The sequence below is a fragment of the Hyalella azteca genome, unplaced genomic scaffold, assembly GCF_000764305.2.
Source record: "Hyalella azteca isolate HAZT.00-mixed unplaced genomic scaffold, Hazt_2.0.2 contig4627, whole genome shotgun sequence".
In the NCBI taxonomy this organism is placed as follows: Eukaryota; Metazoa; Arthropoda; class Malacostraca; order Amphipoda; family Hyalellidae; genus Hyalella; species Hyalella azteca.
In genome coordinates, this window is record NW_025934840.1 from 19062 (window position 1) to 35835 (window position 16774).

Sequence of the window (16774 nt, forward strand, 5' to 3'; positions counted from 1 at the left end):
CATGAACAAGACTATAGGCAAGAATCCGTAAGATGGTGACTGGGGTAGTTACAAAGTCATGTAGCGTCAGATGCGTCGATTGTATTCTCCCTTCTCCGTGAGCAGATTTTTCTCAAACGGAGGAATTAAGAGTGATTAATCAAAAGACACTAGGGGCAAATTACCGAGATCTTCCCGATTTATTAAAGTAAACAACTCTATTGTGGAAAAAACGCGATGCTAGCAAAATTCTAGAACTACTACTGCCTGGAACTACTACATCCGAAACGCATTCTACGGATACCTCAATCGCAACCTATATTGGCCAGTCTTAATTAAGCAAGGTTAGCTACCTAGCACCAATCTTATAACACAGAACCCCGAAGTTTCAAATACTTGCCGAGATTTAGTTCTGATTAATAATACTACATGGTGTAGATTTTTAGTTTCCGTTTTCCTTCTATTCGAAATTCTAGCTCCGAAAATTCACAGAAAGCAGCGTTTGTCAATACCAGTATCTATAGTCGACAGATGCAATCATTGAAAGTAGCCATAAGGTTCAGGATTGTCTATGGGAAATTGGAGGAAAGATTTACTTATTCATGATTACGACTCTAGGAAGCGAGAAAATACTTTCTATCCAGCTTGATATATTCATTTATTGAGCAATTATTACTCCATTATTAGATGTATAAGACTTGTATAAGAATCACTACTTTCAACACGCTAAACGCAGATCCTACTCCATTTGCGTGACTGAAATTACTGGATCCTAACGGAGAAAGGCAATTACAGGCTAGTTATTAATAAAAAAGCATATACATACGTACGTGAAATTTTCACGGTACACAGTGTTCAGGATAAGGCACGACAGTAGCATTCAGTACAGTTGCTTATGTACTGGAAGTAATAATATCTAGAGAAATTAAAAAAAAACGCTAAGAGTATGAGTAACAGATGAAACTATACTCGTTAAAAAAAATATCAGGAGCAACAATTTTAAATTCTGAAAATAACCGCTTCCGCTATATTCGGAATTCAATCCATAACAAAATAAAAACATTTTGATACAACATAGGCTCTTAACTAACACAGATGCAACGGAAATAACACCAACCTAATAAACTATCATAGTTTCTATTCAACAATTATGAAGTCTTGGCCAAATTTGACAGGCACAGTTGTAGTTTCATTCGTATACACGCAGAACAGATAAGTACGAAAAATAATCAACTGTTGGCCAGAAAAATATACGCACATTCGAACCTTCAATAAACAGATACTGTATGTATATTGACTATATTCATTTCAGAACAAAAAAATTTGAACCGCAAATGCATATAATTTACAAATCTGTATAACCACGAGAGTACTATAAAGCGAAAAAAATAATTGTTGGCTTTCATGCCAAACCTATGAAAAGTGGACTTCGCCGTCCGCCGCACCAAAACTATTAGCCGAGCTTCGACCATCTGGCATTTTCGAAATTTTTTCCGACATTTCGAAAGCAGTTTCAATTTCCACGACCAAATTGTCGGCATCCTCTGCTTGCTCGTCAACGCTGTTGCTCACGGCACGGTAGCACTCCACTTCAATGCATTCCATCACGTTTACTAGGGCAGGGTGGTCCAGTGGTTAAAATTCAGAGTATTAGGATTGACGCAGAGAGGCGCGGGTTTGATCCCAGCTCTGTGCGCCAGTTTCTGGTCAGAATCGGCTATATAGGAGGCCGGGCGGTTAAGCACAGCAGAATTGGAGCAGTGAGTTGCGAGTTCGAGACTCGCAGAATACTGTGAATGTTCTGCGATGTTATGAATCGGCAACAGGTCTATGGCCTAATTAACGCTGAAACCGCTATTATTATTCTAACTTCGATTTGTTCTTCTTTAGGGACGCAATCTGGTATTATTGCAGATTAACTACATCCAAAAAAAAGGGTGTTTTTTTTTTAATTATATGTTTTTTGGGGTGTAGATTACGAATCTGAAATCCATTAATCGGTATTATTGCAAAAAATCGGTTTTCCGATGCCGACCGCCAAAAATGGATTTCAGATTCGTAATCTACACCCCAAAAAACATATAATTAAAAAAAAAACACCTTTTTTTTTGGATGTAGTTAATCTGCAATAATACCCATATAATTAAAAAAAAAACACCCTTTTTTTTGGATGTAGTTAATCTGCAATAATACCCGCAATCTCAGTTTTCAAGATCGAGATGTTCTTCAAACACCACCCCACTTGATGCTTTCCCTTGTCCACATTGGTCGCCGCGCAGCAAATTTTGCATCTTCACGGTCTGAAAATTGGAAACAATCTATCATTGGGTTTAAATATGATTAATAATGAAAATTCCTGAGATCAAAGTGGCTTTAGCTCTAAATACTACACTAAAATGGCCCCTTTACAATGCAATAAAAATACTATCTCTAGTGATGGTTTGTTAAAAATATTGTTCCGCATGAATTAATACGTAGTACTAGCAAATAAATATCATAGTAAACGTTTGCCGTCTTTAAAGCGTGAAATAAACATTTTAAAACAAATCGATCGCCATGTAGAAAATTTAGCAGAAGCCACCCGTTAATTGGATTAAGAAATGCCCTTGAATCTGGCCAATTTCACACTTTCTTAAGGTCATCTACCAATTTATGCCGTAAAAAGAAAAACAGCCGATTTTTATTTCCAATTTTCTAAAAAAAGAATCTTAAAATGTTACAATAAGTAAATTAATCATGTGGTATCTAATTTTCTATATTTCAATTCGTACACTCAAGACGTGCATGACAACTGATCCGACGCATGTGCACGTCTAACCTGATGCACGACGCTCATGATGCTGCTCTTATGGTCATGACGAAGTGGTCCTCTTGTGGTCACGGCACAACGCACCTCTTGCTTCGGCGGTCAGAACAGCACTCCGGCATCGACTGCGACAAGGCAACAAGCGCAAGCCGACAACCGCCAAGAGTAAGAATCGCGTCTATAATCTAATAGAAACTACTCACCGTCACCGGCCTCCTGTGGCTCCAACAGTCCAACTTTCAAAATTCTGGCGATGTTGCTAGATGGTTCCGAATGAGATTTTGCGTGTGTACTCGAACTGTGTGAATTACAGAATAGTAATATTTGTTGTTACCAGAGCTTAAAACAATTACACAATTATCAGATAGTATGGATATTAAGATTGGCCACGATCAACTGGATTACCATGAAAATAATATTTACTTCATATTTACTCTACTGTTGAAAACAAACAGGCTTCGCAGGTGAATTGTACATAGTTAAGACATTAAAATATGTTTAAAAATACTGTTTTATTCGAATAATACTCTTGAATCACTACACCTAATCCACGACCGTTTGTTGTAAAATCTACTTCTCGGACAATTTTACGGCCAGAATCGCGGCCGAACTCGTGGCCGGTCTGCAAAATTCAATGATCAAGGAATATCTCCCAAACTAATGAACGCAGCTCGATGAAACTTGGTACAAGTATTCATTAGGTCCTAACGGTGATGTTTAGTTCGTGAAAATTTTTTAAATTTTGCCTTCATTCGTGAGTTATATGGCGATACCGGCCGAAATTAGCAGTTATCATGGAATTTCTTCCAAACTATTGAACAAATTTGAACGAAATTTTGAATATACATTGCTATCGTTCACGGTTTTTTTCCATTTCACCTTCATTCGTGATTCAAACAGCAATACGTGCTTGTATTCGCAGTGATCAAGAATTTTCTTCTAAATTACTGAACATATTTGAACGAAAATTTGTTTATAAATACCTAACCTCTCAACGGTGATGTTTAACTCGTGACAATTTTCTCGATTTTGCCTTCGTTCGCGAGTTGTACGGAGAAACGACCGACATTTCTGAGGCCGATCTATTTGCATTGACCAAGAGACGTATACGTGTAGCCGTATAACTCGCAAACGAAGGCAAAATAAAAAAAAAATGGCACGAGTTAAACATCACCGTGGGAGGTTAGATATTTATAAAGTTTCGTTCAAATCTGCTCAGTAGTTTAGAAGAAATTCCTTTATCACTGCAAATTTAAGCACGAATTGCTGTTTATATCACGAATGAAGGTGAAATGGAAGAAAACTCGCAAACGAAGGCAAAATCGAAAAACTTTTCACCAACTAAACATCACCTTTAGATAGTTAGGAATGTACATTCAAAATTTCGTTCATATCTGTTCAGTACTTTGGAAGTTATGTCTTGTTCACTGCGAATTTCGGCACGTATCGCCGTATAAGTCATGAATAAAGGCGAAATATGAAAAAATTTCACCAGGTAAACATAATTGTTAGGTCCTAATGAATACGTGTACCAAGTTTCATCGAGCTACGTTCATTATTTTGGGAGATATTCCTTGTTCTCTGAATTTGGAGACCGGCCGCGAGACCGGCCGCGAGACCGGCCGCAAGTCCGGCCGTAAATTTGTCCGAGACGTGGCCTACCCGGGGCATAATTCATATCTTCATATGAATTATGAAGATATGAAATTCATATCTTCATAATATAGACCTCAGAAATTCATATCTTCACAGAAAACGTTTCGGAGTCCAGCTCCATCGTCAGTTCGTAGAATATACATTAAAAATCATATATAAACACAAATTAATACAATAGAACAAATAATAGACAGAACACAAAAAACTATCTTTTCATAATTTCAAGGGAATAGGAGCTAACACTTAAATTCAAATTGGGTCTAAGTTTAAAAATGTACAAGGATTCCAGCGAATGAGAGCAGTGATATAAAGCCCAGAGGCCATACTTTCAAAACTCGCTAAGTGAACGTAAGTACTTACGCTCTATTTTCTTGTCTATGATTGGTGGATTTTGCTTGAAAGACCGTTAATGATTGGCTGACGAACTTACGATCTCTTAACTTTTTTTGAAAGTATAGGCCCTGACTCGTGAAAGGAAGTCCATTTATGGGTCACCGCGCCCCGAACAAAATCCATAGCGCCATAAAAAATTGAACGTATATAAAAACTTCCATCATATGGGTAGCTTCAGCAATGCTCAGGAAATCAATTCGCGGTGTGAATAAAAAGCTTCGTTATTAATTGATTACTAGTAAAGAAGAATAACGATGTATTAATTAATTAATTAATACATCGAGATCGCTTTCCAGAGAAAGATATGACGGCCAAATCAACGCTGAAATTATATTATATTATATTATATTATACTATATTATATTATATTATATTATATTATATTATATTATAACATATTATATTATATCATATTATATTATATTATATTGTCAAGTACTAAAATTTTGAGGAAAATTACTACAATATCTAACTGTCTAACTGTGTTTTTAAAAATTTTTCATGCAGAGGATTATTTGTGGGTTTTTCGACAGTAATTGTGTTGGGCCGGGTTCATTCGTCAGTGACGTGGAAGAACCTGTATTGAACCTCTACCAAGCACTTTTTTTCGGAACATGGATTATTTCTTAATTATCTTTGTATCGTCAGCTTTCTCAAGCTTTTATAAATGTCGTCTTCGGATCAAACTCAATAATAAAAGTTCAATCTATTTTTCTTTTTAGCGCATTTTCTCATTTATGGAAAAAAGGCGCCATTGTGCTCGCCATGTCCGTCCGTCCGTCTGTCTGTGACTTCACGTTTTCGTCGACGAGAAAATGCGCTCTCTGTAACTCACTGCAGTGAGTACTGAGTTATATTTTTTTATTAATGCCGAAGAAAGATATACTTAAGGAGAACCAGCAACAGTAACATCGCGTGTCAAAGAATTGACCGCGTTGGCATCCCATCGGCGACTTCGGTCTAATTGAGTGAAGATGGCAAATTTAAGCCTAAGGAGGCAAAAGCTGTCGACTTCACATAGCACTAAATTCAATTATATTTAACCCACTATAAATATATCCAGAGGTGGGCAGCAGCGCGCTACATGTAGCGGCCGCTACTAGCGACCGCTACATTTTTAGTAGCGGTAGCGGTAGCGGCGCGACATTTAAGCAATTATAGCGGTAGCAGTAGCGCCCGCTACATATTTAAGTAGCGATACGAGGTTTTGCCGCTACAGCGCTACCGCTACATTTATAGATATAGCCTTGAGATTTTGATTATTTAAAAACCAGCATGATACACACATAATATAAATTACAGAATAAAACTGTACGAAAGATTTCGGTGTAATGTTGTCAACCTCAGCCTGTTACTAGGCTCAACATGTTAGTTGTTACCAGAGGTGGGCAGTAGCGCGCCACATGTAGCGGTAGCGGCGCTACATTTAAGCAATTATAGCGGTAGCGGTAGCGCCCGCTACATTTAGAGCACGTAGCGGTAGCGGTAGCAGCCGCTACATTTCAAAGTAGCGCTGCCCAGCTCTGAATATTTCCCAAAACGCAGCACGGACTCACGTATGAGGATATATTGGGGTATGCATCTAAATTTGACGATATTATATTTGAGTAGCGATTACAGTTATAGTAACGATTTGAGCAGTAAAAGATGTGATGAATTGAAACTCGAATGCGTTAATTTAGTCAGGTCTCATTATGGTATTTAAACATGAGGCCATTAACGTAACTTTGGCATGGCAAGGCTGAAAACAACGTACGTATATCAATAGCCTATAGGCGCTCAATATTACTGAAACAAATTCGTCTTATTTGCTCAGATCCCAAAACTATATGAAATTATTACAAATTGATTATCATGCTATCGTTTTTGGCTTGTACGTTGTAATAGACTCAGGCTCCCAACTGGAATACTGTATATTTGCTTTTTAAAAGACTAACTTTGATACAATTCCTTCAACGATGCTTCGAATCTGGATAAGGCCAGGAACATTAACCTTTCCTAAAACCTTCACTTTGTCTAGATGGCTGACATCTGACCTTAAACCTGCAGAAAATCACGAGCAACAGAAATATTGTCCCATATTGCACAAACACAAACTAAATGTCCTATTTTCTGCGAACGCGTCTCAAGAGAACACGAGTCTATTTTTAGTACTGGAATCATGAAATGTAACCCGAGTAATAAATCAAATAGGTTTAATCGATCAAACGTTTAAACATTATTACCGATCGCTCATTAGTTGTTTCTCACATTAGTAGTTTATCAAGCCAACAATCAACCCAAAGTTAATCACAAATCCATCACAAAAAATTATGCATTAGGCGTGATTAAATTGCTTTATTTACAATTACACCGCTACCCTAACAAAATTTAGAGTTGCCCCAGCTTCTGGTTATCCAAATCAGAAGCTGACGCGTCTGTAAATTTTCACTGGGAAGAACTCCTACCCTAACAAAATTTAGAGTTGCCCCAGCTTCTGGTAATCCAAATCAGAAGCTGCCGCGTCTGTAAATTTTCACTGGGAAGAACTCCTACCCTAACAAAATTTAGAGTTGCCCCAGCTTCTGGTTATCCAAATCAGAAGCTGCTGCGACTGTAAATTTTCACTGGGTACCCGATGATACACTCAATATTGCGCTTCTGATACAATCGGTATTGGGTGCAAAAAGCGGTAGCATGCAGCGCTGCAATGTCTTGTATCGACGAGCCAATGATTGGTTCGTTGCGTGAGATTTGGCGCAACTCAGAACGAGCGAGCGGCTCTGAAGGAATTAACCTGAAAAGATTTCATGGCCAGTTTGTGATGAGTCGTCGGAGAGATCGCACGTGGCATGGCAATTTTACGGCATGCTGTTAATTTGGTCGTTTTGATCGGCATATTCACTGGCAACTTTCGACTTCATTGCGGTGAGAATATAGTATGATAATTGCTTAGTTTGAGCCTTGCTCTTGCATAATAAAGTGCTGAGCCTATAACGCCTTCTAGGATCCATTGCAGCGTCGGAACACTGCCTAGTACTATATACATTTTCGGAACATGGATATAGTATTATATAGCAGTATATTTTATATTATATATTACTAGTACTATCCCTAGTACAGAATATATTTTCTAGTCTTAAGTTGTCATGCACTATAGTTGTTCTCGAACTAGGCTTCGCTTTCGTGGCCATAAAGTAAATGCAACCATGAATTTTGTCTTTAAGTCACAGAAGTGCTTATTAATTAACACAAGATAATTTGGGCACGATTTACAATAGTGTCCAAGTGTAAAAATTAGTGCGTTGAATTCAAACAGTATAAAAACTGTTATATTTCTGCTTATGTGTAGTGCTTAAGTAGGCCCTGGTGGCGCGCATACTGTTCTGAACTTCAAACTGGTGCGTGGTCTCAAAGTGTTTGAGAAACCTTCTCCTAAAAAACCTTAGCAAGCCTTCGGTGTGTCCCAAGTCTACGGATTTTAAAACAAATATTTTATTTACTATTTTTGCTCTGATTTTACTCAGTTCAAACGAAATATTGCATTATCTTTTAATCGTGAAATTTATCAAAACGAAGCGTGAAATTGGGGTTCAATTTTCCATAAACTATACGAGTTTAATGAAACGTTTAGATAGGACATGATTAGAATTACATTGCCGGTGAGCGCGCGCAAGAAAGAGAATATTTAATCAAACTCAGCACAAGAAAATTTTTTCATCAACCTAATCAGACGTGTTTGTATAATAAGTGACGTATCAATTTAGGAGAAAAAGATGAATTAATATGTTATAATCGAGTGTATCTACCTAATCTCAGAACAATTTCCACGGAAGGTATGGGTGAACATTATCACTAAGCTTTATTACTATTTCCAGGAACTTGTATAAGTTCCGTGTTTGTATAACGTGTTTATATAATAAGTGACGTATCAATTTAGGAGAAAAAATGAATTAATATGTTATAATTGAGTGTATATTCCTAATTTCAGAACAATTTTCACGGAAGATATGGATGAACATTATAACTAAGCTTTATTACTATATTTCCAGGAACTTGTATAAGTTCCGTGTTTGTATAACCTGTTTATATAATAAGTGACGTATCAATTTAAGAGAAAAACATGAATTAATATGTAATAATCGAGTGTATATAACTAATCTAAGAACAATTCCCTCGGAAAGTATGGGTGAACATTATCACTAAACATCATTACTATTTCCAGGAACGTCTTCGCAGGTTGGCGGCGTTACACGACGATTACCGTCGCAATCAAAAACAAAAAGCGTGGATGGGGTCGAGGAGCAAGTTGTGGTTTCGGCAGAAGCGAAAAAATTAGTGCCTTTGGAAATAGAAAATAACCAAATTTTTAGTGGATATACAGTGAGTGATGATACAAAACAGCAGCTTAGAAAATCAGGAAAAGATTATTACCTTTCTAATTTTATAACGAGTTCGTTGATAAGAAAAGATGTCATTGACACCACGTATGAGAAAGAGGAGAGAATTGACTTATCTCTCCAAGTCGGCAATGAGAATTCGAGTCCAGAAGATTCGAATATTATCAATAAATTGTTTAAAGAACAAAACCATATCGCAGTGGAAGAATTCAACAAGCCAGTGGTGAAGAGCAATGAAGAAACAAGCAGAGATGATTTGAACTGCAGCGATGAAGACAGCAGTTCAACAGACGAAAACGAAGGCGATCAAGCGGTGAAATTTTCCGTACGCGATAATTATATCAGAAATATTGATTTCATAGACGACACGAATTTCGAGGTACAATATGAAAAAAATTCTGAAAATGGGCGAGATCAGTTTGCCAGTGAAGTGGAAATTAGAGATCAAGTTAATTTAGTGAAAAATGGCCATGGACCTCAAACGGATGAAGTGCATCGAAACCAAATTCAAATTCCAGAACACTTTGAAAATTTTAAAATCAAAACGAGAAGTTTTGATAATTTTGTTCCGAATGAGATAATAAATTTAAAGGATGAATTAAAATCGAGTATTTCAGTACGCGAAGTTCAAAATTCAAGCTTGAATGATAAGGCAAACATACGGACGCACAAAAATTTCGAGTTCAGACATCCACAGATGCATCCATCAACAACCATCCTACAGACGACTGATGAAAAAGACATTGAATATTCAAGAGGTCCTGTTTTACGAAAAATTGGGTACGAACTCCAAGAACATTCTCCGCCATCGTGGTTGATTCCATACATCGAACCAAAACTCCAAAAACGTTCTTTGCCATCAATCCGAAATGAAGAATCAAACACCCAAAAATATCATCAGTCACCGTCGGTTCTAAGTAATAAACGCAAAACTCAAAAACGTCCTCCGCAATCGCGGCTGTTCACAAAAAGATTGGAAAACTCTGGAACAGATCCTATACCGGGAGAGCTTAAAACCACTGTAAACCATCTTATACCGGGAGAGCTTAAAACCACTGTAAACCATCTTATACCGGGAGAGCTTAAAACCACTGTAAACCATCTTATACCGGGAGAGCTTAAAACCTCTGTAAACCATCCTATACCAGGAGAGTTTAAAACCACTGGAAACCATCCTATATCGGGTGAGCTTAAAACCACTGGAAACCATCCTATACCGGGAGAGCTTAAAACCACTGTAAACCATCTTATACCGGGAGAGCTTAAAACCACTGGAAACCATCCTATACCAGGAGAGCTTAAAACCACTGTAAACCATGCTATACCGGGAGAGCTTAAAACCCATGGAAACCATCCTATACCGGGAGAGCTTAAAACCGCTGGAAACCATCCTATACCAGGAGAGCTTAAAAACAAAGGCCGACGTTTTGGCTCTACAGGCCACAAGAAATTAGACCGAAGTAGGCGCTCCGCAATATATGGAGAACGTTCAGCGGAACACAGGCTATCAGATAAACTTTTCAGAGACTATAACAAAAACATCAGACCCGTGAGCTCGGCCCATGAACCTACCATCGTAACTTTTGAACTTTCGCTGCTCAACATACTCGACTTGGTGAGTGTTGTTAAGTTATACTTTCAATAAAGTTAAGAGATCGTAAGTTCATCAGCCAATCATTGATGGCCTTTCAAGCAAAATCCACAAATCATAGACAAGAAAATAGAGCGTAAGTACTTGCGTTCACTATACTTTAAAAAAAAGTTAAGAGATCGTAAGTTCATCAGCCAATCGTTGACGGCCTTTCAAGCAAAATCCACCAATCATAGACAAGGAAATAGAGCGTATAAGTACTTACGTTCACTTAACGAATTTTGAAAGTATAGGCCCTGGCGCACTGTTACAATTCCTTACAAAAGAACTTTAAAATGAACTCAAACTTGTTTATGAAATGTTCCATGGTGAGAATTGTTATTAACGAAGAACGTTCAAAACCGCCCCTTATTAGCCCGTTTGAAGGTAATACCATATTACAAATTTTCATTCGCTTTAAAGCACATTTCGAAGTTATTCTATAACGTAAGTCAACATAGTGAAAGAAATTTGTACAATATTTTTGAAGGAACGTCATTGAAACAAATTCATTCAAAATAAACTGATTTTTATTATAAAAATAAAATTGCATTACCTACTCACTCTTCAAATCATAGTATTGAATTTTTTCAATTTCTCATGAAATTATGTAATTTTATTTAATTAATGCACCTTAGAAATTATTCAAGATTTACAGAATATTCGACTTCGCATTTTGCTGATTAGGGCAGAATCGAGATCAGTTTCCTTTGATCAAAGAATCTCTTAAATTGATTCAAACCACACAATTCAACTTAGACATTCATCGTGCAACTTATCGTAATTTCTATTCTAAATAAAATCAATTCTAAATTAATTTTAATAAATTAATTCCAAAATTCGATTAATTCTAAATAAATCAGGTAATCGAACATAATAATGTGATAACGTTTAACAGCAAACGCGGGATCGCAAGCTACAGATCAACAGCGAGATGATTATGTTGTGGTGGGACTGGCACCTCAAGTGGAACCCCGCAGAGTTCGGAGGCGTCAAGGAGTTGAGGGTTCCTTACACTAGCGTCTGGTACCCTGACATTATCCTCTACAACACGTGAGATTATGTACTCGAATTGTACAATTAAATTAAAATTTTTTATGTAGATGGAATATATATATGCCCTTTCTAGAGAGAGATAAAAATTAAGTGAAATAAGAAGGAGTGAAATATTCTTGATAATATTTATTTTTTAAAAAGTAAGCCACATATTTAAAAGTAAGCCCAAAAGTTGCATGTCACAAAGCAAACTATGATAGAAAAGTATGCCCTATATTTCAAAGTAAGCCCAAAAGTTGCATGTCACAAAGCAAACTATGATAGAAAATTATGCCACATATTTAAAAGTAAGCCCAAAAGTTGCATGTCATAAAACAAACAATAAAATTACTCCCACATATCACGACTTACACCAATTTTTGCTCTCCGCACCTAGAGCTGAATCAGACTACGAATCATCAATCCTAAACACGTACGTCATCATCGACTACACGGGTCGGGTGGAGCTAGTGAGCCACGCGCTGTTGTCTTCCATCTGTGACGTCCAAGTCGACTACTTCCCCTTCGACCAGCAGGAGTGTAGACTGCGTTTCGCATCTTGGACTTACGACATCGCGGGCGTAGGCATTATTGTTAATTATTGTTATCTCAATTACGCATAAATATCAGCCAGGAAGAGTATTTTAGTAAATGGAATGAGTTAGGCTGTTAAAAATGTCGTCCATCTGTGATGTCCAAGTCGACTACTTTCCCTTCGACCAGCTGGGGCCGTATTATCAAAACTTCGTAACTTTTTGTACTTCCGACACAAATGTTACGTGTTACGTAAGTACACCCTAATTTTGGCATTATCAAAACATTCGTACGTAAGACTTAGCTAAAAGCGTACTATCAAAATCATCTGGCCAACTGACCAATCAGAGGCTGGGGATTTGTTTACATTCTGGGAACTTCGATGGCGGGAATCGATGCCTGCGATGGTATCGACTATTGAATGCTGTCTGTCGGTATTGAGTCGGTATTGCTCGTTGTTGGCCCAGAAAAAGCCGTTCTAAAATAGTTGTGAACTCTTTTTAATAAACAGCGTGAGTTGAAGAAGAAATCTGTGTACGGAGCTAAAAATTATGGTTTGCAAAGATATAAAGTACCGACTAGAAGGAATGAATGATGAGAGTTGGGCGCGAAAACTTTGATTTCGCGCTTGTAAAATATAACGTAATATGCATTTGCTTGTAAAATGTAACGTAAAAGGAAAACAAAATCAGTTTCTGGTATTAACTCAATTGAATTTTTTCCAATAGCACTGTTTAGCACGATCACATATTTTAATCGTGCAAATGTTGCACGATCAAGTAGTGGAGATATCACAAGTAGAGCCATCATTCTATGCGTGTATAATCCGCGCTGTCGGATTATTCACAAAATTCTATCACAAGTCAAGGTGTTGCTACTTGCTAGTAAATCAATAGTTTCCTATTGCTTCAGCAGACACTCTAAACTTGCGCGGAACTCCACTTACGACATCTCCGAGCAGGCGTACAGTTACGTTACGTATCTTCCCGCGCAAATGTTTCGATAATACCACCGCTAGAGTTACCTCATCTAGTCAGCACTGACGCCACTCGTAAGTCCATTTTGCGTACTTGCGAAGTTTTGATAATACGGCCCCTGGAGTGTAGACTGCGTTTCGCATCTTGGACTTACGACATCGCGGGCGTAGGCATTTTTGTTATATTATTGTTATATTATTGTTATATTATTGTTATAATATTGTTATATTATTGTTATAATATTGTTATATTATTGTTATATTATTGTTATCTCAATTACGCATAAATATCAGCCAGGAGGAGTATTATAGTAAAAGTAATAAATAAGGCAGTTAAAATGAAGGCAAAGAGACAAAATTAAACACATGAGATTTGTACGTTTGGTGGTGATATGGTGGTGATAGGCACCACCATGAAAGCATTATTGTTATCCCAATTACATATAAATATCAGCCAGGAAGAGTATATTAGTAAAAAGGTAATAAGTTAGACAGTTAATGAAGGCCAACAGGCATAATTAAACGTATAAGATTTATACATTTGCTACAATAATAGTAAGTATTAATTCGTACATACGTTCCATGACCATGTGATCAATTTTGTCTTAGTATGCTTATCACCACCAATGCTAATCACTACCATCGTAAACGTGATTAGCAATATAATTATTAATTTAATTTAGCAAAGTAATTATCGCCAACAGATCGTTCTGAAAGGTGGTACCGCCAGGATTGGACACTACACACAGAATCCAGAATTTAATCTGGAGAACTTCTGGATAGAAATGTCCGAGCAATACAACGAGTGTTGTCCGAAGCCCTTCTCCAGTGAGTCCAATGTAAAATTAACCCATATATTGAGGACTAGTACGGGTCATAACGTTTGAATTTTATATAGGGTACATATATATAGGGTATTATATAATATATAAATATATTATATATATATAATATATATTTATATATTTTTATATAGGGTATATTGTATCGCCGTCTGCATGTGTGTAAATATTTGCATCATATAAGGCAGTCATGCATGCTTAGCTCTGAATGCATTGTTCATGAGGCCTATTATCTTTCATGTACAATATTTTTGATTGACCCTCTCATTTCAACACATAATATATCTTTCTTTCTTTGCCGCAGCAATCGACTACTACATTCAAATTCAGCGCAGGACGAAATTTGGCATGTTTTTCTACATCATGCCAGGCATCTTGATCAACGTGTGTGGTGAGCGAAACATAACTTCGCAAGGGTATTCAATTTTTCCAGATAACGTAAATTGTTTTTTATCCATCATTATTGAAAGTAATTCTATTTATTGTTAGCTCGTCCATAATTATTGTTAATATTCCTGCCATATCGCCTCCGTTTTTGGCCATTAGAACATGAATGTTCAATTTTCTTAAAATTATATTTTTGTGTCATTATTGCGTATTAATGGTCATAAATACCCATCATAAAAACTGTTACCTAAATTAAGCCGAAACATTCACACTTGGATTCAAAATGACTGAGATTTGCTGGCTGCTTGAGGATTTGAGGTATTAGGGGCACATTGTGTGTACCCAAATATCGATTTACGGAGCTGACATCATACATATCATATATGTATATCGAGGTCATATACCGCCACATCGCCTCGACGTTATAAAGCAATTCTGCCATTATGAAAGAATTAATCATAATAAATAAAAATTTGGTTAAACCAATGACGATTAACGTGGGTTCTCGGAAGAAATAATCTCAATAAAACTTTGATTAAACCAATGACGATTACCGTGGGTTCTCAAAAGAAATAATCTTAATAAAACTGTGATTAATCAAATGACGATTAACGTGGGTTCTCGAAAGAATTAATCTTAATAAAACTGTGATTAAACCAATGACGATTAACGTGGGTTCTCGAAAGAATTAATCTTAATAAAACTTTAATTAAACCAATGACGATTAACGTGGGTTCTCGAAAGAAATAATCTTAATAAAACTTTAATTAATCCAATGACGATTAACGTGGGTTCTCGAAAGAATTAATCTTAATAAAACTTTAATTAATCCAATGACGATTAACGTGGGTTCTCGAAAGAATTAATCTTAATAAAACTGTGATTAAACCAATAACGATTAACTTGTGTTCTCACAGCGGTGATGGTTTTCTCGTTGCCCGCCGAGAGCGGCGAGAAGGTTGGGCTCAGCATCAACTCTCTGATCGCCATGATTGTCTTCCTCATGGCCATGACCGAGAAAATTCCCCCGACATCTCGCATACCTCTCGCTGGTGAGGCAGATTTTTGCAACGATTTAAACTGACCACAAAGTCCCACAAAGTACCATTTAAACTAACCACAAATTCCCATTTAAACTAACCACAAAGTCCCATTTAAACTAACCACAAAGTCCCACAAAGTCCCATTTAAACTAACCACAAAGTCCCACAAAGTCCCATTTAAACTAAGCACAAAGTCCCACAAAGTCACATTTAAACTAATCACAAAGTCCCACAAAGTCCCATTTAAACTAAGCACAAAGTCCCACAAAGTCACATTTAAACTAACCACAAAGTCCCACAAAGTCCCATTTAAACTAAGCACAAAGTCCCACAAAGTCACATTTAAACTAATCACAAAGTCCCACAAAGTCCCATTTAAACTAAGCACAAAGTCCCACAAAGTCACATTTAAACTAACCACCAAGTCCCACAAAGTCCCATTTAAACTAACAACAAGGTCCCACAAAGTCACATTTAAACTAGCCACAAAGTCCCTCAAAGTCCCATTTAAACTAACCACAAAGTCCCATTTAAACTAAGCACAAAGTCCCACAAAGTCACATTTAAACTAACCACAAAGTCCAACAAAGTCACATTTAAACTAACCACAAAGTCCCATAAAGTCCCATTTAAACTAACCAAAAAGGCCCACTAAGTCCAATTTAAACTAATCACAATGTCCCATAAATTATAAAATAATTGACGAAATCTACATGTCATCGCCTTGAAATTAAACATGTTGCTGAATAATGCAATTCAGAAGAATATTCGACAAATTTTACTGAAAGTTTAATGAATTTGCTACAAACGAACTTCGAGAACTTCTGCTAAAAAAATCTTTCTTATCTCTCCGTGCATTAATATACAAGAACGTATATCCTTATTTAATATATGCAATATTCAAAAATCTCGTTGGGTAATTAACGAGTGAAAATAAGACGTATAATGTAGTAAGACGTATAATGTACTAAGACGTATAATGCACTAAGACGTATGTTGCACTAAGACGTATAATGTACTAAGACGTATAATGCACTAAGACGTATAATGTACTAAGACGTGTGATGCACTAAGACGTATAATGTACTAAGACGTATAATGTACTAAGACGTAT

General features: G+C 36.7%; 1 protein-coding gene across 1 annotated transcript in view; it reads left to right on the top strand.

Moving 5' to 3' along the window:
• The first annotated feature begins 10708 nt into the window (after positions 1-10708).
• The window catches only part of LOC108665335 (acetylcholine receptor subunit alpha-1-A-like), a 9394-nt gene continuing 3328 nt past the window's right edge, over positions 10709-16774 (top strand). Inside the window, exons 1-7 of the mRNA XM_047880086.1 lie at positions 10709-10828; positions 11742-11896; positions 12276-12459; positions 14093-14216; positions 14535-14621; positions 15535-15669; positions 16718-16721. Of these exons, the coding sequence (XP_047736042.1) occupies positions 11778-11896; positions 12276-12459; positions 14093-14216; positions 14535-14621; positions 15535-15669; positions 16718-16721 (653 nt within the window). The 5' untranslated portion in view covers positions 10709-10828; positions 11742-11777. The remainder of the gene's footprint in view (positions 10829-11741; positions 11897-12275; positions 12460-14092; positions 14217-14534; positions 14622-15534; positions 15670-16717; positions 16722-16774) is intronic.